Source organism: Danio rerio, chromosome 24 (assembly GCF_052040795.2).
Source record: "Danio rerio strain M-AB ecotype USA chromosome 24, GRCz13ab, whole genome shotgun sequence".
Classification (NCBI taxonomy): domain Eukaryota; kingdom Metazoa; phylum Chordata; class Actinopteri; order Cypriniformes; family Danionidae; genus Danio; species Danio rerio.
In genome coordinates this window covers 32,078,215-32,105,833 of record NC_141044.1, presented here as the reverse complement: position 1 = coordinate 32,105,833, position 27,619 = coordinate 32,078,215, and the positions used below count along the sequence as shown (strand labels likewise).

The following is a 27,619-nucleotide window of genomic DNA, read 5'->3' as shown; positions in this document are numbered from 1 at the left end:
CCGTAAAACTAACAAACTGAAGCTAACATTTTAATTTCACATAATCTTTAAGCGAGGAAATATGCTTGTAATAAATGAATGGTGCCTCGAGAACAGACAAATACCATGATAATATCTGGCACCTCTGTATAATCTTAAAGAGTTTTTACATTTTACACATGCTCAGTAGGATCATTTAAGCATTTTCTGCCAACTATTCTAAAATACTTGAAATGACAAGGATGGAGAGTGTTTTGAATCTAAAATGCTGTTTTGAAATGTATCAGGATGAAGATAGATGTAGGCTAGAATACCCGCGCCGTCACTCAGGAGGATGAGAATAACGGCCGCAGCAGTCGCCGCTGATTGGGAAGATGTTTAGCATTCTGCGGACTCCAGCGGGATCTAACCTCTCCCTCCCAAATCATGGCTTACAAAATGCCAGCGCTTACACTGACCTTTCAGAGCTGCTTTTACCGCACTCACATTAGCCTGCTCCTTTATTTACACAATGCATCACCACTGCTGATGCCCATCGAGTGTGTGTTTTATAGCTTTGGAAACAAATAGCTACTGAGATAATACTTCAGAAAAAGGATCTGAATGATTTCATGTTTATACTGTATTGTATATACTATAAGAATTGCATAGTTTACATTTATATCACATCACTTTAGATGATATAAGTTTTACAAATTAAAAAAAAAAATTATGTCCTAAATCTGTTTAACTGATATAATTTATAATGGATTTGAATGTTTCTTTCATTCAACGTAAATTTTTTCACAGTGTGTGATTTACAGTTTTTGTTTTTTTTATTATTTTCAAAGGCGAATATTACATTGATCCTAACCAGGGCTGCTCTGGAGACTCCTTCAAAGTGTACTGCAACTTCACAGCAGGAGGAGAGACCTGCATCTACCCTGATAAAAAGTCAAATGGAGTGAGTGTCATTCCTCAACCTTTTAAAAAAGAACTAGAATATCTCTAGAGGTGCTCTCTATCTATCCATCCATCCATCCATCCATCCATCCATCTATCTATCTATCTATCTATCTATCTATCTATCTATCTATCTATCTATCTATCTATCTATCCATGTATCTGTCCATCTATCTATCCATCCATCCATCTATCTATCTATCATCTATCCATCCATCCATCCATCCATCCATCCATCCATCCATCCATCTATCTATCTATCTATCTATCTATCTATCTATCCATGTATCTGTCCATCTATCTATCCATCCATCCATCTATCTATCTATCATCTATCCATCCATCCATCCATCCATCCATCCATCCATCCATCCATCCATCCATCCATCCATCTATCTATCTATCTATCTATCTATCTATTCATCCATCCATCCATCTATCCATCCATCCATCCATCCATCCATCCATCCATCCATCCATCTATCTATCTATCTATCTATCTATCTGTCCATCTATCTATCTATCCATCTATCTGTCCATCTATCTGTCCATCTATCTATCCATCCATCCATCTATCTATCTATCATCTATCCATCCATCCATCCATCCATCCATCCATCCATCCATCCATCTATCTATCTATTCATCTATCCATCCATCCATCCATCCATCCATCCATCCATCCATCCATCCATCCATCCATCCATCCATCTATCTATCTATCTATCTATCTATCTATCTATCTATCTATCTATCTATCTATCTATCTATCAGTAGTATCTATCTATAAAATGCCCAATACTCTTGCTTATTTCAATAATTTAATGACATTGTAAACTCTATTTAAAAATCAAAGTGCAGCTTTAAAATTCTAATTGTCTGTCATTTTAAAACTTTATTATTTGCCTCTACCTTTCAAACCACTTGTTTTTACAAAAAGTTTTGAACTGTTCAAAACTTAAAATATATTTAGCCACAGGTCACAGCTGCAATAATTGTCAAACTGTAGTGAGTTTATTGATCTGCTGTCACTCTTTGTGGGCGGAATAATACACAAGAGTGAGGATGCTGTATGAGTTTTAATATTGCAGAATATTGCACGGTTATTGGCCAATCAGATTCCAGAACCAGACAAAACTGTTGTGTGAAAATATATATATATGTAAAAAATGCTTGAAAAAAATATCACAAAGGTATTGTAAAGACCATTGTGGTCATTTAAAAAGTAAATATAAGTTGTCATCTTTTGATTTCTGATATTGGAGTAAAATATATATGTCTGTTTTGACTAAAGATTTACTTCTCACAATATTGCAACTTTTTTTACCTGAAATGTTTTGTCTTTCAACAGTCTCATCTTGTAATGTTCATCTGTGCATTCAGATCTGAAAGAACAAAAACTGATTAAAATTAGATCAAAAGCTCATTCCCAGTATTAAAATAATCTGCTTCGCTCATGCTGCGTTAAACAAAGCCATAATTTCAGAGAGATGCATTTTCATTTCATTCCAATCGTTGGAACAGATGCTGTATGGAAAAAAAAATAGGCTTTAATTTTATTTAATGTTCTGCTGAAGCAAGTTTGCCGTGCATAAAAAACCACGCACACAGCTGCTCTTTTGCCATTATGTTTTCACACTTTTCTTTGTCTCTTCTTTAAGGTGAGAATATCTTCATGGCCCAAAGAGGTGCCCGGCTCCTGGTTCAGTGAATTTAAGCGTGGCAAAATAGTAAGTGCACTTCCCCGTCTTTCTTTCATCTTCTCCTTTATGAAAAACATCATCTTGTCCTTGGAATCTAAAAGGACCTGAGTGGTCTGCTCCGTCTTTTTTCTTTACTTCACCAATGGACAGACACCAGTAAGAGCTCGGCTTTTAAAAGATCCTGTCACTGCAGCCCTGCATCCATCAACAAACTGAACACACACATACATATACGTACACTGTAAAGCATCTCTGAGCCCTGGAAAGGGGCTGTATATATGTAGAACGTACTATGGTAAAACTTTAGTTTAAGTAAAACTTCACACCATTGACTACTAGTTCATTACCTATAAGACATTAACTGTTTAATAGAACTTATTAAGTATGATCTTCTTTTACATCCTAGCCAATAGCTAAATCCAGCTAATACCTTACTAACCACACTCAATGGCCACTTTATTAGGTACATCTTACTAGTAGTAAGTTGGACCCTGGCTTGTCTTCAGAACTGCCTTAATCCTTCATGGCATCGATTCAACAAGGTACTGGAAACATTCCTCAGAGATTTTTGTCCATATTAACATGATAGCATACGCAGTTGCTAGAGATTAATCGGCTGCACATCCATGATTTGAATCTCCCATTCCACCACATCCCAAAGGTGCTCTATTGGATTGAGATCGGGTGACTTTGAAGGCCATTTGAGTACAGTGAACTCATTGTCATGTTTAAGAAACCAATCTGAGATGATTCATGCTTTATGACATGCCGCGTTATCCTGCTGGAAGTAGCTATCAGAAGATTGGACAGGTGTACCTAATAAAGTGGCCAGTGAGTGTATATTTAGGCAGCAAATTAGAGGTTTATTGAGCAAAAAGTATAAGTTAATGGTTTGTTAATGGTGTAAATTGTTCTTTAAAATAAAGTGTGAACCGCATTTTATTTATTGTCAATTTTATTACTATTTATTTTTTGTTATTATTACTATTATTATTAACATTCAGCAATTTTACATGTCAAAATAATGGATGATTTATGATCCGTTTTCCTCATGGGGACCAAAGATGCTTTTGTGGATATTTGTGGAGACATTTGCTCTCCACTACATAATGAATGTCAGAACCACACATACACAAACGTCTCAGCACAGACATGCACGCACAAACAGACACTCATACGCCTCTGCACAGACATACGCACACACATACATACAATCGCACACAAACACGTCTCTGCAGACATACACATCACATTTATATTTGATGCGGTTGAGGGTTTTAAAGGCGTTCCTGCACCTCGGTGAAACGCTATAGCTTTGTGCTTCTGTTCTGACTGTTTTCTACTTTGTCAGAAGCAATAGTTGTTCTATTATTTACAGTTCCAGCTTTGCCAGCTATAAATCTATTCAATGGTGCCTGTCAACATGAATTTAATACTGTATATTTAAATACCTATTTCATATTTCTCGATATTAAATATCAGGTTAATATATACAATATTGTGCAAAAGTCTTAGGCCCCCAGTTACATCTGTTGTTTTAGTGAGGGTATAATGACAATATATAAAAATATATATATATATATATATATATATATATATATATATATATATATATATATATATATATATATATATATATATATATATATTACTTTTCATTCTCTTTATTAAAATACAAACTGAAAATACAGGTTCTAGATGGATTATTTTGGTCTAATTATTGTCTTTGATTGTTAAGTCAGAGCTGTTGTCAATATTGGCAGATTTGATGGGATTGTGAATGCTGAAAAGCACATACAGGTTTTGATTCTTAATGTAGTTCCTACTAGAAAGCACCTATTTTGTAATAGTTTTATTTTTCAGCATGATAATGATCTCAAACACAGTGCTAATGTTAAGAAATCATATTTGGAGAGTAAAACAGCTGATGACATACAGAGATAATCATGAAATGGCCTCTACAGAGTCCAGACCTGAATATTATACGGTATACAGTATGTGTAGGCAATATTATAGGCAGTGTGAGATTTACCTGGAGAGAAAACGAAAGATAGAACATGCTAAATCTAAGGAAGATCTCTTAGAAATGCTGAAAGATGGTTGATAATAAACAGCACATCATTTCAGAAAAGACTTTTAACAAAAAACGTTTAAGCTGTAACTTGGTGCTAAAGAGGTTGCGTTCAACAAGCTGCCAGTCTTTTGATTTCAAAAGTAATTTTGTTCTGAATATTGTGTACATATTGTGTACAAAGTATAGTTCACCCAAAAGTAATGACCCTGCACTTGCTCCATACCTTTTAGATTTTTAGATTAGATACCTTTTAGAAAAGATCTTAGAAAAGTATTAGGCTCCCAAATCTGATGGTGGCCTAGGTGTGTCTATTTTGTGTCACATATAAAAACAAAAGAAAAAAACATAACATTTTCATTTTCCCTTCAAGCTTTCATACGTGGACGCAGAAGGCAACTCGATAAACATGGTCCAGATGACGTTCCTCAAACTACTGACAGCCTCCGCCAGGCAAAACCTGACCTACAGCTGCCACCAGTCAGTGGCCTGGCACGACGCCACTACGGACAGCTATGACAGAGCATTACACTTCCTCGGCTCCAACGACGAGGAGATCTCATACGACAACAACCCCTACATAAAGGCCCTGTCAGACGGCTGTGCGGTAAGACCACCATCATGCTGTACATGTGTAGTAATGAATTTAAGCAAAGTTTATTTATAAACTAATTTCGAGCAGATCACGTGCATATGATTGACCACAGCTGGTCCCACTTTAGCTATCACATGATTTACTAATCAGACGAATCCAATACACACATAAATAACCAGATTTTGTTAGCTTAGTCATCTTCGTCTTGAAGAATCCACTGATCCACGTTGCGTATGAGTGTTTTAACAATAGGTTACGAACGTAAGGGCATCCACTGCATAAACATATGCTCGAATAGTCAGCGGTTCATTCAATTGTGGCAACCCCTGATAAACAAAGGTATAGGCCAAATGAATAAACCTCTCGAAACTCTTCTTCCAAGCTCAGGGCTCTCTCCCGGGACAGCATGCCAGACACGCTTTATTTATCAATCATCGGCTAAGTGTGACCTCTAGAAGGTAACACTTTATTTCAAGGTGTCCTTGTAATACGTTCCATGTAATTATAATTAATAATGCAGAATTACATGCAACTAATCCTAAACTTAAAACTTTGTTTACACTATTACGTTTTAGTTTTATAACGCATAAGTTTTGCTATGGTTATGCCTTCCACCACGGAGTTATCAAGCTCTGAAAACGGAGACATCTGAAAATGGAGGTGTGGCTGCCGACATTCGCCTCTCTGATTGTGGATTTTTCTCTATATTAGGTGCACAAAGTTCAGTCTTGTACTCTTTCCTTGAGTTCAGACTCCAAACTCCTGAGGACACGTCGGGTATATCTTCAAAGCGAACAGTGTACTTTATAACCTCATTCACATCACCCTGGCTTAACAATAAAATGAAAACATAATATAAGGAACTACCTATTTTCATTTTAATATTAACTTAACAGACACCAAAAATGTTGAGCCGTCGTGTAGCTACATGTTTATATGACTGTCATCTTCACTGTAAGCATTTTGATAACAAAACGGAGCCTATAAAAGAACTGCCTCCTTTCATCTTCATTGAAAAAATGAAACATAGCCTACTTCTTTGTTGCAAATCAGTTTTTATAATCAATAATGGCCATTATAAAAGTATAACGTACAATAAGTTTTATACAATATAGGAAATAAAGGCAAGCAATCAGTCAAATGTGCAAAATCAGTGTACATGGTTAAATTACTATATTAATGTATCTTTATGCTCAGCCAACAAGTATCAGATTCAAAAGACCAAAGGGTTGTAAAATAGAGGCAAGATGAATTAAATATCACGCTTAAGAACTATAGTGAGATGAAATCTAGCAGTATATCCTCAATGAACTGTTCAATGTGCCCTGCTCTCATCTGTGGAGGTGCCTGCTGAATGCCTAGAGCTCAGACGTTCTGCAGATGTGTGTTTTCAGTGGTGTAGTGTGGACGCAGATCTTTTCAGAAACTCTAGGTGAAACGTCCGTGTGGATGTGAATCGTTTTTCATTCTTAAACACCATTTTCAAGAGTGTACACTTAGCTGATGATTGATTATAAAGTGTGTTTGTTAATAATAAGAAGAATAAATTATATATATATATATATATATATATATATATATATATATATATATATATATATATATATATATATATATATATATATATATATATAATATTTTACTGTCAAGCTTTCACACAAGGATGAAAGGATGAAAACTAACTCAATTATTAAATATTGGGTTATTATACATACTGTAGTATTGTGCAAAAGTCTTAGGCCCCCAGTTACATTTGTTGTTTAAGTATTTTTATATATTACTTTTTATTCTTTTTTTTATTAAAATTCAAACAGATAATATAGGTTCTAGTTGGATTGTTTGTGTATAATTATTTAAGAAACAATAAGAAAGAGTTAGAGAAAGATAGAGGAAAGAATGTAAAGAGCTGTTGTCAATATTGCCAGAGTTGATGGGATTGTGAATACTGAAAAGCACATACGTGTTTTGATTCTTCATGTAGTTCCTACTAGAAAGCACATAATTTGTAGTAGTTTTATTTTTCAGCATGATAATGATATGATATTGATGATTATAATAAAATCATATTTGGAGAGTAATGTTTTTAAGTTCACACTTAGCTGATGATTGATTATAAAGTGTGTTTGGCATGCTGTCCCATGAGAGAGCCCTGAGCTCATAAGATCATTGAGCCCAGGGCTCCCTCCCATTGCAGGGCGAGAGGGGAGTTTGATCTCAGGTAGATCTCGAAACTCCCCTGCTGTAGTAGCTAATGCACAGATACGGATTGCTCTTAAAAGATAACTACTTACTCTGAGCTTGTCTATGGTGCTGATTTGGATCAGTCAATTAACTTAAGTTGCATGTTTTTGGACGGTGGGTGGAAACCGAGGGGCATAAGGGAAACCCATGTGAGCACGGGGAGAACGTATAAACTCCACACAGAAATGTCAGCTGGCTTGGTAAGGAATAGAACCAGTGACTATCTTGCTGTGAGGCGACAGTGCTAACCACTGGGCCACTGTGCCACCCATCTAAGAAAGGAGGAAGAGTAGGAGTGAAAGGGACGAAGACGGCTGTGATATGAAACGTAGGTTATTTATAGTGACTTAGAAATTGTCTGATTGGTGAATCATGAATTGGGTAATGATTAGCCGCATTTCCACTATCAGGCCAGTGCGAGCCAGGGCTTATATCGGGCCAGGCCGGGCCAATCGCCTAGGAGGTTGAGCAGTGAGGCTGAAATCATGTCGCGTTTCCACTGTGGGGCTAGTAGCTCGCAGCGCGTCACGCAAACCCCGCCCCCAGAACATCCCCCGAATCGAACGTCACTCAAACCGCCCACTTCAGCGAGAATCATGCAGATAAAGCACACCATCACATCATCACGAAACTATTAAAATTAGGACAACCAAAACAAACAAATGACACGTTACTGTACAGCAGTACAACGCATGTCTATACGCACATGCCTGTGTGTTTTCATTCATCATATTCATTTACTCGCCGACCGACTGGCATCGAAATCCAGTGGTCTTGCCACCAACGGAGGGACCCGGAGCGCAGGGAGCGCACACATCCATAATATAACACCACATATATAAAATTCTCCGTTAATAACTCGATATAACATGTTTTTTATAACATCCTCTAGACAGAATCTGTCCAACATTCATCCCAAATGCTCCGGAGAGAACTGAAACATGATTATTTTCCCCCTATAGGCTTTATGACACTTAATAGGTGATTCCCTTTATTTAAAGATGTTGCTTATTATATCTTAAGTAAAGGAAAGTGTTCAGTGTTTCAGCACATAAGAGCAGCACGTAATAAAATATTGCCTATATTTCGTTGCGCTCAGCAGCTATGCACTAATAAAGCTCTTTATGTATTTAAAATGTCCTTTTTTAATTTTACCACGTCATATAAAAACATACACACTTGTTTGAGGACACAGAACACATTTTGAACTTGCAGTTTTTCTCCGTCAAAAAAGTGCTGCGCGGCTGCAGACAGAAAAAAAGGCCGCCTAGTTTCTGCGTTCACTCACCCCGAAAATGCTCTGTTTGCATGATTTGATTAATTTCATCGTATCCAAATACTTTATAAATAATATTTAAAACATTTTCCGGTGTTTATTTATTTTTATTTTTTTAGAAAATCTAAAATCTTTTTTTCAAAGAGGCTTTTGAAAAATGAAAGTTTAATATAAATTTGAAACAGTTTGATATAGTACCTAATTGTTATAGCTATAGCTTTAGTTAGTTTTATATTGGTTTATTTATTTAATGTGATTTTATTATAGGCCTATCTAATATTTGTAATTCTTTAAATTATTTCAATATAGGGCTATTTTAACTAGATATGACACTATTGTTTTGAGCCTACAAAAGTGGACATGAAATTTGTAAAGTTTAATGTCCTACTGTTGTATTCATATAGTGTATTATCTCCAAAATAAATTAAAACAATAAAAAGAAAAGAAAAAAGCCGCTCGCGGCATCAACAGAGCTATGAATGGAGCGCTTTTTTCGTCTCACACACATACACAGGCATCTAAACGCACAAAAACACACTTACAGTATTAAACTTGACAAAACCTCTTGAAAACCTTTACTGTCTGCTGTGTCTTTAATATGGTGTAAAGATTATTATGCGTTACTGAAACATCAAAGATGCAGCAAAGAAAGATCATTTTATGCAACAGCCTTACATTTAAAAGAGAAACTTAAGGGCGATCATATGCAAAAAAGACCCCAGACTATAATTTGTTCCAGATGTTTTCTTTCCCTTATTTATTTATTTGTTTGGCGCATGTACTCGAGTGCGAACGGAAAACTGTGCCCGCCTCTCCTTTCACTCCGCCCCGAAGCCCCGGCTGGCCCTCCTTGGCCCAAGGTATTCGGCGGGCCGAAAAAGGCTGGCCGTTGGCCCCGAGAAAGCCCCGCTTTGGCCCGATTAGGCCCCGGAAGTGACAGTGGAAACGCCACTGGCCTTGGCTCGCCCTGGCTCGCTCGCTTTAGGCGCGATAGTGGAAACGCGGCTATTGACCAGCTGTGTTCACTCAGAAGCAAGGGATCCTCTTGAAATTAGTTTATAAATAAACTTCACTTAAAACTAGAACATATTAGTCTAAATGGTGCCTAATATTTGTACACAGACTGAAAAACTGAGCATCTAAGCATTTTTGTCCAGCAGTGTCACTTTTTCCTTGCATACAGGACTGTTTGACTATATTTTCTATTGATAACTGCAGGCTGCAATGTCAAGCAATGATTGATAATTAAGTGTGCATGAGAAGCTCTAGTGTAACTTCACACACTTGACCATATGTGAAATATGTTTAGTGTATGTTTAGTGTGCTCAAAGAGCGGGACAGAAGCTGAACAAACTCAAGCTTCAACAACTAATATGTTTTATTTGGGAACTATTCGAGTTCCACAAATAAAACAAGCACTGCATTACAGACAAAATTCATGTACCAAATTGTGTATAGTTACACCTCTAACCCAAACACACTGAGCTAATCAGCTTTTTCTCTTCCTGCAGGTGAGGAAGGGCTATGGAAAGACAGTACTGGAGATTAACACTCCCAAAATTGATCAGGTTCCAATCGTCGACGTGAAGTTCACTGACTTTGGGGATCCCAACCAGAAATTTGGATTTGAAGTTGGTCCAGTCTGCTTCCTTGGCTAAACAAAACACAGACAAAGAAAAAATACCAATAACTTGGCTGGGTAGGACGGGTTTTGCGCACGAGGCAAGACTTTCTTGATCTCATCAAACCATCGAGGCCCTGTTCCTGCCACATGCAAGTTTTGAATATTAAAAAATGGGGTAGCGAACACGTCTTACCATGTATGTATGTATTACCCAGGAAAATACTTGTTGCCCTTGTGGGGCAAGGATCACATGACATGAAACCTGTTATGGAACGAAAAGGTGAAGGACAACGTCAAGCCAAGGCAAGCGGTTGGAGAGTCAATGAAAGGGAGGACCTCTCAACGGTGCAGTGCAAATCAAAAAAAAAAAAAAGAAAAACTAAAGAAAAAAAGACGACAACAATGGTGCTTGTTCAAAATACAAAAAAAAAAGAGGTGCTATGAGAAAGAGGATGTATTTTAATAAAACTGTAATTATTATTTTGTACATTATTGTTGTTTCTGAATCCACTTTCAAAACTTGCATGTGTATCACAATTGCATCTGGCTCTTAAATTCCAAATCCCTCACGAACGTTTATAAGTTATAAGTTAACTGAACAAAATAAAGAATTAAATACTGATATTTTGTGGATGAATACTGTGTACTTTTTATTACGCAAATAAAAGACGGCATTCAAACAGTTCCCTATTATTAATTAATTGTAATGTAAGTCCTTTGTATATATTGACCATCCCGAAGTCGCTCGCAGTTTGAACACCTCAAGAGGAAGATTCAACAGCACGTGCAACGAATGTTGTCTCCTGTGCTTGATTCAAGTAATCTTGCCATTCATTCGCTTTAAGTTTTGTTTGCTATTTGTTTGTTTTTTAGGATTTTTCTCCAGTTGTAGATCGGTCATATACCTCAATCTATCTTGAAAAACATCCATACTGATGCAAGTATGGTGTGCCCTGTATATACCTTGGTTATACAGTTAAGTTTATATATTTTGGGTGGGGATTTTGTTTTAAATGGGAAAAATACATATCTGTTAGGCCTCTTTTTGTTCGAAACCTTCTGTGAATGCAATGATAAGGCCTTTTCGGTGACCCATTTTTGTAACTAAAGTGAGAAATTGTTTTAAATGTGCTTTTTATGGTTCATTTCATTATTAAAAACTGGATTCCAACCAACCATGAAACTCAGGTGTGGATTGTTTGTTTGCTTCGTCAGGTCAGATGTTTCTTTTTTTGTCCGTTTAGTAACTGTATTGATTGATAAAGTGCATGCTGTGTCATCTTCCCCAGTTAATATCGAATTCTTTTAAATGGCATTTGTGCATTTCGTCTGGCTAAATCTTCAGTTTTAGAAGAGATTTTCACTCAAAAGTTGCTGTGAGTTTGTTCATCTTCACGTCATGCCAAACATACATTACCTGACAAAAGTCTTGCCTATCCACGTTTTAGGAAGAACAAATAATAACTTGACTTCAAGTTGATCATTTGGTATCAGAAGTGGCTAATATGAAATGCAAAGGCCTCTAGATTATGCTTATTTTACCATATTAAAATATGATCATGCCTTGATTTTTTATTATTCAATTAGGACAGTAAGGTCTGACTTTGCTTAGACAAAAGTCTTGTCACTTAATAGAAATAATGTACAGTATAAAATATAAAGCCATGATGCAGTGGAAAAAGAATGAATATTGTGAATGACTCCCATGAGCTTGGACAACCGCATCCATACATCTCTCTTCAACAACTTAAATAACTTATTAATAAAGTCAATCTACCCTTTGTCACTTTTTAAATGATCAACTGGGATCGATGAAAAGATTTTGCCAGGTAGTGTAGGTGATTTTTAGTTTCTTCTGAAGAACATTTATTCAAATTATTGTACACATAAAAACTTCTTTGAAAGTATGTAGGACTGAATCTTGGTACTGCTGTCACTGTTGGTTTTCACTTGGCCCCTCCTACTCCCCCATGATGCAAACAAAGGTTGCCAGATTGACAATACCAACAGAAGCAAGCATGCCTGAAGATTAAGCTTTGCAGTGTAAGCTGATCAGCTATTATTTACGTTTGAAATATTTGAATTGTTTGCAAAATAAAACCATTCAGAGAACTCTTACTGTTCTCCAGAAGGTCACATATTTGGCCGAGTCACAATTTTTGTGGCAGCCTTCATGACTGAAATGAAATAAGCTGTTTTACATCTAAGCAAACCCAGGGTGCTGAAATACAATTGGGTAATGTAATGTGAATTGGACGCTGACAAAGTAATGTCACACACAGTTAAACAAAACTCAGCCAAGAGGTGTGTGTGCTGTGCATATAGTCCAGGTAATCAGTTCATAAGTAGCTCCCAGCCATGACTGCGTGTAATCTACTGAATGTGGAACAGGTGCGTGTGAGTGATGCATGACTGGAACTTTAAGTCCGTATACCGGCAGATTTATAACACTTTAGTGATCCGCATGTATACCAGCGATCTGCAAGGATAGATCGCTGGTAATTGTGACAGGTAAACTGGCAGTGGGCTAGTTATAGAGACCAAACATTATCAAAACAGAGTAACTGACTGTAGCATTGTTTTCCAAATAAATATGTTCACTTAGCATGTTTCCTAAATATCTGCAAATATAATATCTTTAGGATTTAGAAATCATATAGCACCTTTAATCTTCCACTGTAAAAAAGAATCACTACATACAGTAATGGATGGCTTTATGGGTGAGTGAATGTATATAAGATATTTATTTTGGCGTGAATGATACCTTTAAGTGAGCTGGAATAGCCTAACATACATTGGTTAAAATAAATGTTTGCTAACTCATGCATACCACGTCGTTTAATTAATTACTTCCTCGTATCATTTATCATGCATTACAGCTCATTAGCAGGTCATCTGGGATGTCTGAACAGGATGAGAACAGCGTGTTTACTTTAGCAAAACTTTCATACTCGTCTCATACAGGTCCCCTCTGGCTCCTTTCCTAATCGAGCGCTGGAAGCTACACAATCTGATGGATACCTACGCACATCGGAGTCTCTCATTAAGCCTTGTGTTTAGTATGAAAACCTCGTCACCATTTGCGCCTCTATGGTCGGAATGAGACCGCTGTTTGATGTCTGTGTATCGTCACTGGTTAGATCAGCAATGCATTCTCTGCATTAGTATTGGACATCTCTATTCGTGCTTTCAAAGGAATGCCAATTTGAGGTTTTTCTTTAGGCAAAGACTTTGAGTTTGCCATTTTGCCATGAGCCTTTGTGGCAGGTATTCTCTGCTTAGCATTTTAAAAAGATTTTCAAAGGATTTGACTCTTTCTGGATGGGGTCCATTTGAGCAGCATCTCAGCCTCATCTTCAGTCTTCTTCCGCATGACAGAGCTTCAAACTGCTAATATATATGAGGTAAAGCATTGCATTTTGTGACCGACTGAAAAATACAGCAGACATCAAGGAATGAGAGTTGATTTAATTGCGCACATTCACTCTTATACTGTGTTGTGGAGGATTGTTGCTTAAATCAAAGACTGGTAACCTCTTTATAGTCTAAATAAAAGCAATGATGATTTGTCTACATCACACGCGACTCAACTTCACAAACCTAAAGTGGGAAATGCATAAAAGATGTGCCAGTGGGGGGGGGTGTTTTTCTGTTTTTAAGCCAAAGCAATTATTAATGCTTAAAGCTTAAAAATCAGCTCACGCTTTTTTAGTAGAGCATCAAGAAAGCTAAAAACACTAAAGATTTAATGCAAACATATCTACAATTTAAAGGTATCTGCACTTATCATAAGACTATTAGACATTTTTAAAAATGCAAAACCTTTAGTTGAAAATTGAAATTGGTTCAAAGCATATATTTTACCACACTGCATTTCAACACAATCTCACTGCAATTCGTAACTTTTTGATTTTGTGGCTAATTCCGATTAATTTGAATGATCTAATTCAAACATTTATTTTCATTTTCTGGGGCCAGGTCGTTGGGCAAGCAGTCTCAAGACAGATTTAGGGCCTACTCACACTATGATATCCGTACTGTGCCCAGGCCCGTTTCCCGGATTGTTTGGGAAGTGTGAGTGCGCTGAGTCGGGCTCACTTAGGCTTTGGTGCGCTACGCTTGTGTGTGAGTGCAAAATGCGGCAAAGCCCAAAACTGAAAGTAAGTCCTGACTTTTAAGAGACCTTTTCATATGGATTAATTAATCATTCTTATTGTTTAGTGAACACAAACTGCCGTAGTTTATTAAATACGCAAACCCCTCACTGTACGACAGCTGCACCTTCAGCAAACCTCCTAATTCCTGCAGCATGAGGGCTTTATGATTGTTTATGAGCGTCAAAAGTGGCTGATCTGTTCAGCGAAATATCTGACTGTGTGTCACCGCGTTCCTAAGGACTAAAGCGATGTAGAGAAATCTCCACTGTGCTGAGCGAGACATAAGCGTGCCCAGGCCCGATGGTAATGTGAGTGCGGGACGTTGGGGGAGATGGGAGAGGGGACAAGCGTGCTTTGGCCCGGTTTAAGTCAACTGTACATTGTGTGAGTACGCCCTTATACTTTCATCTGGCGCTGCGTAGCGAACCTCTGCCCACTGCACGTACAGCTCGCGAAACGGACAAGGCTTTTATACTTAAAGTGTTTGCCCTTGAGATATTCTTTAAATTGAACATACTTTACTGACTGAACATACTTTAACATACATTACCATTATAGCAGACCACTTGATCCACTTCAGTTTGCATATAGCAAAGGAGTAGGTACATGTGACGCCATCAATAGTCTGTTGCACTTTGTTTTAAATCATTTAGAAGGCCCTGATGCATATGCACGTGTACTTTTCTTTGATTTTAGCTCAGCATTTAATACAGTTCAACCACGTTTCAATTTGGAAACTAAAAAAGTTACTCTACAATTACTAAATGTTATCACTCTTTTTTTAACAAACCGAACTCAGGCAGTCAAAGTAAATAATAGTTTGTCCAAATTAAATATAGTAGTTCTGATGTCCCTCAGGGTTGTGTGAGCTCATCACTTCTGTTTACTCTATAAACTATTGAGTTCTCAAGCAGGCGCTCACAGAATTTTATTTTTAAATACTCAGATGATTCAGTAATTTTAAGTTTGCTGAAAAAACAAGATCGTGTTTCTGTTTATTTTTCTGAAATTGACTTATTAGTTGAGTGGGGTAATAAAAACTTTTTAAAAGTAAAAAGAAAAAAAAACAAAAAAAAAGGGAAATGATGTTTGATCCCAATAACAAACATGTCGTGTTGTGCAGCAGGATGCGATAATCGAAAGTTAGAAAACTTAACTTTTACTGTACACCACACTGCTTTTAATGCCAACCGCAGATGTCTTTGGCTTAAAGGGAGCTGAATGAAGTGACGACCTAATTAAAAAAGCTGGACTCTGCAGTTCTCATTTCATATCAGGTAAGTTCACGCCATGCTGAATCATACACGTCACTCGTTTTTGATTGCAGCAATGATTTCAGCAAAAACAGTTAAATATGGTTAATTAAACTTCGCACACTGAATGATAAGAATGAAACGTGAAAGTGTAATTTCACATACCCTGCCGTACAGGTGCAGTTCGCTGTCAGAATGCAGTTTTGCTTGTTGTTGATTACCCAGGCCTTGTATAGCTCCGTCTTTTTACAGTGTCTTTGGCTAGGAAGAATTTTGTTTTTTAGCACTACATGGTGTTGAATCTGGTAATCATGGAACATTATTTCTAGCACATGACCACGCAGAACAAAATTCTTGGCATCCAAAGACTTGTAGGCCTTTAACTTCTCTCTTGTAAACACACTTGGAGCTTCAATGAGATTGTACATCTGGGGCTGGATGCTTGGCCGTTTCTTCTTATCCAATCTTCATTGGGAATGTGCTAACGCAAATAGACCTGTCAGACAAACGCCGCTAAATTTAACGTTTATTTTGCCAAATAACTGTGCTTATCACTGGGTGACAAGCTGTTATACGCTGAAAGCATTATGTAAATAATATATGTAAACTATGTAATTAATATAACTTATTTTTAAGACAACAACAAATTCTGTACCGCATTAGATGTCATTCCCTCGCTGTAAATGCTAGCGTTTCAGTTTTATTTCTGCAACGTCGCTGCATGCGCATCTTGAAAGTTTACAAACATGGCAATTCGTCTATATGCCCCCACTGGCAGCGCTTGAGTACATGGTCACTTGAAGGACATAGTTTGTTGTTAAATCAAAAATGTAAACCGCTTTGTCTTCCCGTAATTACCTGAGCTGTCCAACAATGAACATATTCAATTAATTCTATGCATGCGCTGCCTTTAGCAGCATTATTATAGAAATGAGGTGGGGAACAAAAAACACCCACACATCTCTCTTCAGGGGCCACGCGGGACCTGCCTGTCTCTTCCTCGTCTCCTCAAAGGCAGATGAACAAAGATCAAACAGGCTGGCCAATGGCATTAAACTTTGAATATTCAAGCTGCATGGGTACAGAGAGATGCCACGTAACTGCCAGCCCATAATTCCCTCAAAAGGAGCGCTAAGCCTCAAATCATAAAACAGCCACCCTCTTTTTGAGAAATAAAAAAAGGCAGAAGAGTTTTCGTCGCTGTCAGTCAAGGCAATCCTCAAAGAGAAAAAGCTGAAGGAAAACGCTCGATTGCTAAACTAAAAGGTGGCAGTACATTAGCAAGACTCCAAAGTAGAGCTGTGCAATATGGCAACATATATAAATATATGTATATAGATAATAAATATAAAGTCTGTAATTTCATAGTATGCTATATCATTTATTGGCGTCGCAAGTCACATTGTTTACAGTAATACTTTTCTCATTATTTGGACAACCAATCTGGATGCAGGCAAAAATGTGAATAATAGCATGGAGGGAAAGTTGCAAGCTTGAAAGATGTTTACATTTTGCATGTTATGTATCAATATTTTATGTAGGGCCTGCTCTTATATCTTTTTCAAAAACGTTTTACATTTCATTAATATTTATTTTAAATATCTACATTTTACAAATATAATATTCGCCTAGAAGTTCACTCAAAATAACAACAACAGCACATGGCTCATCCTAAAAATGTAGCCCTATATACATTTCTGGAGATCTAAATTATGCAGCCAGATGATTGTATGGCTGCATTCTGTCTTTAAAACAAACACTACAGGGTGGTATGAGGATGTTCCTTTTTGAGCTTACCAGCTGACTGCTAACCTTCTTGTGGATGGCTTTCTCGTTGTTACCAGTTTGTCCAGTGGCTCGTCGCGTATGTCGGAGGTTTTGAGAGGCAGAGCAGAGTTGACCGTAATGATTATGTTTGAATTCTGCAAATAACGATTCCAGAAAGCAGGTAAAACAAAAACAAAAGGCAAAAAACAAACAAACAAACAAACACACAATTAAATAACCGGGTGAGAATGTGGTAAAATCTGAAAACATGGTAAAAAATCAGGTGGCTGCAAGGGCATTTCTTTTTCTGGATTGCTTTTAAAAACACACTGTTGCTTGAGTTTAGGGAAGTTGGTGAACGCTGGTCAATCTGTGCTTTTTAAAACACTCGGTTGGGTTTAGGGAAGTAGGTGAATGGGGAAATTCAGTCAGTCGTTAGTCAATCAGTCAGTCAGTCAGTCGACAGCGACCTCTGGTGGATTTACGTGAGAGAAGCAGGTGCAAATGGCACTCCCAAGAGAATTCTGAATTATTAAAAGCGTACACAGTGGCCCCTGGTGAATTTGCGAAAACAAAAACTGCACAAAAACAACAACAAAAAAGCGTAGCTCCTGGGACGTATTTGGCGCTATCCAAAAATGTATATAGAGGTACATAATCAGAATTGGCCTGGGTTGAAAAAAAAAAAAAGTTACTGCTTGTTTAAACAACTTATTTAAAATGAGTTTAAACAACACAATTCTTACATTTTTGTTCAGACAACTTAATTTGTTTATGCTTCATTCATTTTAATTTGTAAAAAAACGATTAAGTTAACTTGTGTGGAACCCAGCTTTTTTTACAGTCCATAAAATGAGACAAATATTATATACTGTATGAATGAGTACATGACTGAGAATATCTGAGTGAATTACTGTGTATTTCATTCGAAGTACATTTGTATAAAGTGGAAAAAAGTTATGGTTTCTGGTTTTAACATTTTTTTATTCAAGTTGCAATAAAAAAAAAGTGTGCTATTCATGAATGCTTTCATTTTAAAGTATTTCTAATGTGAGTCTGATTACCATCTTTGTCCTAGTCCTAGTCCCCTGTGCTAGTGGCAGCTATATGTCAAATTTAACACCACATACACCATCGCAAACAGGCTTGCACTGAGTAAACTAATATCGCTACTCATAAAAAGACCGGTATGGCTATTAACATGACGTTTGCATATAATAAGGTACAGTATATGTCAAAAGCATCAGTGCAATATCAGACAGCACCCATGAGAACAGCACAGTTATAACGTTAACAGATTCATCCATGTCAAGCAGTGCGTGCAGGGCCGGTGAGCGCTCCATGTCACTCAGTTTCACTTTGTCACTCAGTTATGTTATAAAAATCTATTTTCTTGTGATAACGGGATTTCGTTGAGACATATTTTCCTCATGCTTGTATATATATATATATATATATATATATATATATATATATATATATATATATATATATATATATATATATATATATATATATATATATATATATCATATATATCATTTATTTATTTTTTTATTTTTTTGCTTGTTAGTTTGATTACTTTTGATTTCAAATGCAATAAATATGTTTGTATAAAACTTGTGTTAACGGTGCTTACAATTGGTGGGTGTGACTAAATTTTGGCTGATACGCCTACATTTTTAAAGTTAGGAGCACCTGTGCTACCAAGCAAAAAGGTTCATTTCGAGCCCTGGAATGTATTATTTTCCTTAAGCCTAATTACTATTTTAATCAATATTTAATTACATTTTTCCCATACTACGGAGACCCAGAAGGGACGTGACAGTGGGGAAAAAAATGGGTGGAAGAAAAAAAAAACTGAGGTGGAGAAAAAAAACGTGATAGGAACATATATTTAAAAACTGATCCTGGATCAGCTTTTGTACACGCCATTTGAAATGACACCTCTGTTATCAAACAAGTGAAGAGCAGCAAATGAATCTCTCCTTTTGTTTTGTTTGACAACTGTAAGAATGTACAGATCTATAATGAAATCATTCTATTACTTCAGTAACAGTTTGTTCTTATTTAAGAGAAAATTAGTTGTTTAAAATAAAACACGCAGGACAGACATGTTTATATATTATTAAGAGTATTCGTCTGTTTAAACACACATCATTCTATCCGCTATCACCCTCACTAAGTATTTTCCCATATTTTAATGTAATTTTAATCTGGAAAAACCTGTTGAAATGAATATAAAAATGTCTGCATTCACTTTCTGTCCATTAAAGCTGTGCATCGATCAGGTCGATCATTGCCTTCATAAGCAACCTCTAGTATAAGCACTGACTGACAGATGCGCTCTGTATGATAAACTAATCCCAGATCAGCTTCTGTACACGCCATTTAAAGAGGAGATAAAGTGCAGGACACTTTGGGATTTCGGTGTGTGTTTAAATAAACAAAATTCAATAATATGTAAACGTCCATTTTTTTTTTTTTAAACACAACTTTCTCTTAAATGAAAGAGGCAGGAAGGTTGACATGTATGAAGTGAACGGGAAGTGTTTGTGGAAAAACAGTTTTGCGAGGGAACGAAATAACTTTTTTAAAAAGATGTTCCTATCACTCTGTTTTTTTTTTTCTCCCACCCATTTTTTTTCATCCACTATCATGTCCCTTCTGGGTCTCCATAACTTTCAATAGAGTCCAAACTATAATTTGTGGAAAAATTATCCTTTTTTTTTTAGGTTGGTCCACGCAAAACTATAATGTAAAATTGTTCAAAATAAAAATCTTTGTTGTACAAAAGAAAAAAAAAATAGTATTAAATACTTTTTACCATTTGTTCAATCTACTTATTAAATATAAGTATTATTTAAAAGGTTTTTTTTATTTGTGAAAATCATTGAGTTAACTTTATTTGTGTTGGGACAACATGAAGGAATTGTGTGGAACATAGCATTTTTACAGTGTATATAGTACATAATCGTTTTCCACTTTGTGTGAATGTAATTTTTGCTCTTGACCACAATAAACATTTTTGATTTAGATTAAATTAGATTTTAAAAGAACCAGGCCTAAATTATACAACATTTTTTAAAAGCTACAAATTTTAGGTGGAACGAATTACAGTAATTTTTTAAGTTTGTATAATTAAGTATATATTTTTCTTCAGTGTATGAGGTGACTTATAAACATATGAGATTATTATATCGCCCAGCCCTACTCAAAATCTAACTCAACGAGAAATAACTGGGATGTCTGAATGAGGATGTGAAACTCTGCGCAGGTAATTAAGTCGGGCTATTAGAAAAATGCACAAGCGGAGAGGTGTTGTAAAAGCAACACTGATTATGATGGGAAGTACAGCAGGTGGTGTATAGTTTTGCTGCCATTTACAGAAATGAGCATTTAACGCCTGGTGGGCAGATGTAATTGTACACATAACCTTCAGAACTTCATGGCCACTAACATCTCGGCGCTCTGAGAGACATCAGCTCTTGTATAATATGGTGGTTAGGCTTTATTACTGGCATGAATTTTTACAAGCCTGACGCTGGAATATAATTTTTTCGATATTCCTTTGTGCCTGAGAGTTTCAGAATTCACAGACATATTCATAAACTCAGCTCAAGCGTGAACAGAGAATGTGATGAAAACCATACTGTTACAATTGAAGTGAGAAGGGGTTTTGTTTTAGATTTTTGGCAAAAACACAAAACTACGTCTACGTCATATTCTCTTATTTGGAATAAATACTTTTGACCACTGTAATGGTATATGTGTAGTATAGTATAGTGTAGTTGTGTTGTTACTGTCATCCAAAAACATGATGCACTGCTTTTTATATTTAGATTCTCCAATATTGTTTCAGTTCCGATATCACTATGTATAAATCTGCAATAGTCACATCACAGCAACTTCAAGTTGGAATTATAGTTGATCAGCACCACATTTCAGAACATGTGATTTGTGGGGTCATCGCAAAGGTTAATTCTAAAGCAGAGTGAAAGATGGGTGTGTTTTTATGACCTGTGACTGTGTAAGATTAAAGCAAAATTACAGCAAGAGGTTATAAAACATATATAAAGCAAATTTATTGTATTTATTTATTTATACAATGAAGTCTATACACTATACAGTGTTATTTTATATATTATTATTGAGTTCCTGAACCTCAATACTGTTAGAATCCACAGAAAACCAAATAATCCGAATGAAATCCCAATCCAAATTATTTCCAAATAAAGTTATGTGTGAAATTGTGAAATTATATACATATCGCAATATATATCGCAGACAAACTAAATTTCACAATGTCCGTTTTTGTCTAATATCGTGCAGCCTTAATATATGAGTAATACCACACGAGTAGCAGTGCAATATGTGCTTAGTGTCCCACCAGTGACAATATACAGCCATATCGCATGGCTACTCATGTGATATTGCGTTTATACAACAGTTTGACGGCATAACCGTGTATATAAAAAAAGAAAATCAAACAGTCTAAAACCCTTTTGTAAAAAGATCTACTTTCTTCCACCATTCATTCACATCTGCAGCTAACATCAGAACAGCAGAAGCTGTTGCTACTTCACCAATGTCTTTTTAGAGCTAGTGTTTGAATGATTCTCTAGCGTAATCTAAAAGGCTGAACGGCATGAAATGTCATCAGTCTAGAGACGTTTCCCAGTATTTCTCTGTTGCAATCAGGATATCACAATAATTGACCCTGAAAAAGCCAAAGCAACGCAACCACAACAGTAATCTGGTAGGGAAAATGCTAAACACATGCGGCCATTTCTTCTTTCTTTCTTTTTACTGAACTACACTGCAGTAACAAAAACAAGAGACTCATTAAAAAAACAAACAGATGGACAACCAAAACTCAGGTTTTATACAAAAAGTTATCAACACTAAATATATACATCACCGACATTTGAGTCCCATCTCAATACACTACAATTACTATGGTATAAATACAGCACTGCAACATACAAAAGAGAGAGATCGACCTGTTTAACAATGATTTAATCCGCTATAGTTTGAAAAAACACCCATCTTTCCTCCTCTAAGGACTTATTATGCAGTCTCAGTCATCATCTTGTGGATGGACAACATCAACCATTTTTGCTCTGCTCAGTATGACAAGCTGACGGATGCTGACTTGCTGTATCTGTGAAACTATAAAGATTTAAAATAGGCACTATCCTTATAAATAAACTGCATAGTTGCAATCTAAACAATTACATTCTAACCAAAAAAAAAAACCCTTAAACGTCAAACTTTTTCAAACTGAAGTGAGTTTATACATCTGATGTCACATGTGGGTGGAGTAATACAAAAGGGTGAGGAGGCTGTATGAGTTCTGGTATGTTACATGGCTATCAGTCAATTAGAATCAAGAACCAGGCAGAATTGTTGCATACGTAGGTCTAGGTCTATATATATATATATATATATATATATATATATATATATATATATATATATATATATATATATATATATATATATATATATATATATATATATATATATATATATACAGTATATATATATATATATATATATATATATATTTATATATATATATATATATATATATATACATACATACACACACGCACACACACACACACACACACATGCACATACACAACATGCACGCACACACACAGTAATAAAAGAGAATAAAATGCTATACTGTTAAAATATAAATTATATAAAGAAGGAAAAGGGGTGCCATATCATTCATGGAAAGCAGAAACATTAAATCCAGTCAAAAAATAAAATTACTGTATTACAGTAAAATATAATAAATACATTCAACTATTGTGAAGAATGCATCTTAATATAATAATTATAATAATAAATACTATATATTTTTCAATTATTATACAATATTTTTTATATTAATTTCAAGAAAAACAAAAGCAGAAACTAAATCACAGTGTTCATGAAAATGGAATCAAGTTATAATGTATACAGTTGAAGTCAGAATTATTAGCCCCCCTGAGTTATTAGCCCCTCTGTTACGATTGACCGGGTGGATGGAGGCAAAGAAGTGTCACAAAAGCCGCTGGTGGAAGTGAAGAGTGATTTATTTACACAAAGTGAAAACAAAAATCCAGCAACACCCTCTGTTTATTTTCCCCCAATTTCTGTCTAAGGGAGGAAAGATTTTTGTTAACACATTTCTAAACATGATAGTTTTAATAACGAATTTCTAATAACTGATTTATTTATCTTTGCCATGATGACAGTACATAATATTTTACTAGATATTGTTCAAGACACTTAACACAACAGCTTAACTAGGTTAATTAGGTTAAGTAGGCAGGTTAGGGTTATTAGGCAAGTTATGGTATAATAATGGTTTGTTCTGTAGATTAATTAATTAATTCATATTTACATTAAAATGTTTTTTTTAAAAAAACAGCATTTTTTCTAGCTGATTTAAAAAAAACAAGACTTTCTCCAGAGGAAAAAATATTATCAGACATACTGTGAAAATTTCCTTTGGGAAATACTTAAAAAATTCAAAGGAGAGCTAATAATTCTGACTTCAACTGTAAGTGTTACATTTTAAATGTATTTTTTTTAATCCAATTGTAAAATTTTATATTTAATGATTTAAAATAATTCGACTTGAACAAGAAAAAAAAATCTCAAAGTCCAGAAAACAGATAAAATTTGAATAAAGAAAAAGGTAAAACAGAATTCTAATAACTCTAATGGGAAAATACATATGCAATAAATACATTTTATATAGGTATTTTTATAGTCATAAATTGTTATGATGTTTCCATGACAACCACATCCTATCATCCAATATTTAAAAATAAATACTGGTAAATGTTTTTACTCTCACCTGCCTTATGCTTTCGGAATTTTAATACATTACACATACTGCTTTATTGTATACCCTCAGGTGAGGAATCGATCCAAATGTCAACTATAAACAGAAAAAGATTGGCCACATTCTGATGAGTCTGCTGTAACACACAAGATACAAGTGCAACTGGTCAGCTATTTTATCGATCCTGTGATTTGAGCCTGTTAAGGGTCAAGGCAGAACGGCTAAGAGACTGCAGACACCAGAGGCTTTCATTTAATGGGGCAAACTTGCTAATCTTCTTCACCTGGTCTGTGTTCTCATGTGGACAAACCAATGAGTTTAATGGGTGGAAAGGTGTTCACTATGGCAGAGACATGGACTAATGAGCCGTTACTGCTCACAAGTGTCATTAAGAGCCAAAGACAGCATCTGATCTTTGAACTGCACTGTAATCACAGCTTTTGTGGACAACTGAGTGTGTGCGATAGCAATTGTGTTCATTTTTGGGCATGAATGCATACAATGAGTTCATGCATTTATTCTTTTTGGGATAATATAACGGTTAAATATTAAAACCACAGTCTTTAATCTTTCTAATAATATACAGGTTGGATAGGATAGAAATGGTCATTTGTAGCTGATAGTAATTTGTAAAGTTTTATGTCTTTCTGTTCTATTCATATTTTGTATCATCATGAACAGAGAATGTGATGAAAAGCATACTGTTACAACTGAAGTGAGAAGGGATTTTGTTTTAGATTTTTGGTAAAAACATAAAACTACACCTACTGCGTTTTTCGGATGAGATGTTAATGTGAATATTAAATGTATTTATTGCATTTATATCAGAACCAGTGACGATATACAGCCATATCACACTGCTACAAGTGTGATATTTTGTTTATACAACAGTTCAACGGCATAATCGTGTATATAAAAACAAAATCAAACACGGAGAGTTTAAAAACCCTTTTGTTTGAGGAACAGCAGGAACCGTTGCTGCTACTTCACAAACGTCACTTTAGAGCTAGTATTTGAATGAATCTAGCGTATAGTCTAAAGTGGTGACAAAATGATTTTGCTTATATTTTAAGATTATAAGGCTGAACGGCATTAAAAGTCATCAGTCTATAGATGTTTCCCAGTATTTCTCTGTTGCGATCAGGATATCACAATATTAAATCCTGAAAAAGCCATTTGGGATAATAGTAATGGTTTTTAATCTTTCTAATAATATATAAGTTGTTAAAGTAGTATAGTAATGGTAAATTGTAGCTGATAGTAATTTGTAAAGTTTTATGTTTTTTCTGTTGTATTCATATTTTGTGTTTTTCCAAAATAAAGAAAAAAAGAAACCCAACCTCTTGTAGTATCAACAGAGCTGTGAGGCGAGCCATGCACAAACACACATTTTAAACTTGACAAAAACAAATTACAAAAATAAATAACAAAATGGCAGTTAATTAACAAACATGTTAAATAAAAATTATTTTCAAAAATGAAACAATCGAAAAGGAAATGAAAGAACTAAGAACTGAAACTGAACTGAATAAAATGTGTTGTGGTAATGCATAATCGTTGGTCATGTGAGACCAGGCCTGGATTGGCTAATCGGGAGGACCGGGAGAATTCCCAGTAGGCCGGTCCGTTTTTTTGGCCGCGAGGACCGGTGTCCCTAGTTGCATGCATTCGCAGCAGTCGCACTTTTTCCATTTATTTATTTATTTGACCATAGTCTCACTCTTTTTATTCATTATTTTGCTGCAGCTCTGCTCTTTTTATTTATTTTCTCACAGCTCTGTGACCAAAATGCAGCCTGCAGGTAAATGATGATGTAACTATCATTCCACCCCAAACATCGGCACCTTAGTGAAAATAAGAATTCGAATAATTAATAATAATGAATATTACACCTGCTCAATGAAAATTAGATGATTCACTACATTAATAAATGTGACATAACTTGATCAGAAATCTAAAAAGGGGAGAAAAAGATTAAGTTATCAATAAAAGTAATACTGTTTTGCAGACAATTATTTTATTTTTTATTCCAAACACACCAGAATAACAGCGACATTGTAGTCCAGTGGTCAGCACGTTGCGATGTGACGCTGCTGACCCTAGGTCAATCCTTATCCGAGTAATTATTATTTTATTTTATTTATTATTATTTATTTTTTATTTATTTTTTCATTTTTACTGTAAAGATATATAATACTGTTTGGGTTACTTATGTAGGTGTACATGTTTTATTTATATTTTTTTGTGTGCCCACTGTTACGAAGGACTGGATATCTACAAAGAATTTTGTACAGAATATATATTCAGATGTTGGAGAGTGGAGAGTGTGATCTTTAAAAGCAGGGGTCACCAATCTCAGTCCTGGAGGGCCGGTGTCCCTGCAGGGTTTAGCTCCAACTTGCCTCAACACACCTGCCTGGATGTTTCAAGTATACCTAGCAAGACCTTGATTAGCTTGTTCAGGTGTGTTTGATTAGGGTTGGAGCTAAAATCTGCAGGACACCAGCCCTCCAGGAACAAGTTTGGTGAACACTGTTTTAAAGAATAGTGTTGGAGATTTAGCTACCCATTAATCTTCTCATATTCATGAAAAACATTTGAAGTTCTAAAGCAGATGTTTCCTTGACAAAGACATGGTGATGTCATTTGAAACTGAATTGGAAATGAAGTTATTTTAATATAGTTAGTCGAAAACTGAGGTGGGCCGATCTAAGGCTCGAAAATCCAGGGCTGAAAAGGAGTCCCACTCCGGCCCTGTTTGAGACTGCACACTTTATAACATCACTCCCGCAACATTTCTTCACCACATACTTTAAATAATGTGTCAAAACAACCAACCAAGCTAAGCTGAGCTGTGCCCAGTCAGTACCTAAACAGGAGACCACAGGTTGCTGCGAGAAAAGGTGTTAGTGAGACAAGCAGGGGGGGGCTCATAGGAAGGATGGATTCATGCTTTAATGTTTAAATGCAGCAGAAATTGAGACTTATCAAACCAGGCAATGTTTTTTTCAATCTTCTATTGTCCAATTTTGGTGAGCCTGTGCATATTGTAGCCTAAGTTATCACCCGGTGTGATCTTCGGCTGCTGTAGCCCATCCGCCTCAAGGTTGGACGTGTTGTGCATTTAGAGATGCTCTTCTGCATACCTCGGTTGTAATATT

The 27,619-nt window shown here is 35.7% G+C and overlaps 1 protein-coding gene and 1 long non-coding RNA gene across 13 annotated transcripts in view; one reads left to right on the top strand and one right to left on the bottom strand.

Moving 5' to 3' along the window:
- The window catches only part of col11a1a (collagen, type XI, alpha 1a), a 135,650-nt gene extending 124,036 nt beyond the window's left edge, over positions 1-11,614 (top strand). For 9 of the 10 annotated variants that reach the window (XM_087308795.1, XM_087308790.1, XM_087308793.1 and 6 more), the window contains 4 exons: positions 810-922; positions 2,583-2,651; positions 5,069-5,302; positions 10,319-11,614. In XM_087308795.1, the coding sequence (XP_087164921.1) occupies positions 810-922; positions 2,583-2,651; positions 5,069-5,302; positions 10,319-10,465 (563 nt within the window). In that variant the 3' untranslated portion in view covers positions 10,466-11,614. 10 annotated transcript variants of the gene reach the window in all.
- The window catches only part of LOC137490644 (uncharacterized), a 127,322-nt gene that overhangs the window by 4,644 nt on the left and 95,059 nt on the right, over positions 1-27,619 (bottom strand). For all 3 annotated transcript variants that reach the window (XR_015525077.2, XR_015525080.2, XR_015525076.2), the window contains one exon: positions 2,249-2,306. This is a non-coding gene — a long non-coding RNA (uncharacterized LOC137490644). The remainder of the gene's footprint in view (positions 1-2,248; positions 2,307-27,619) is intronic.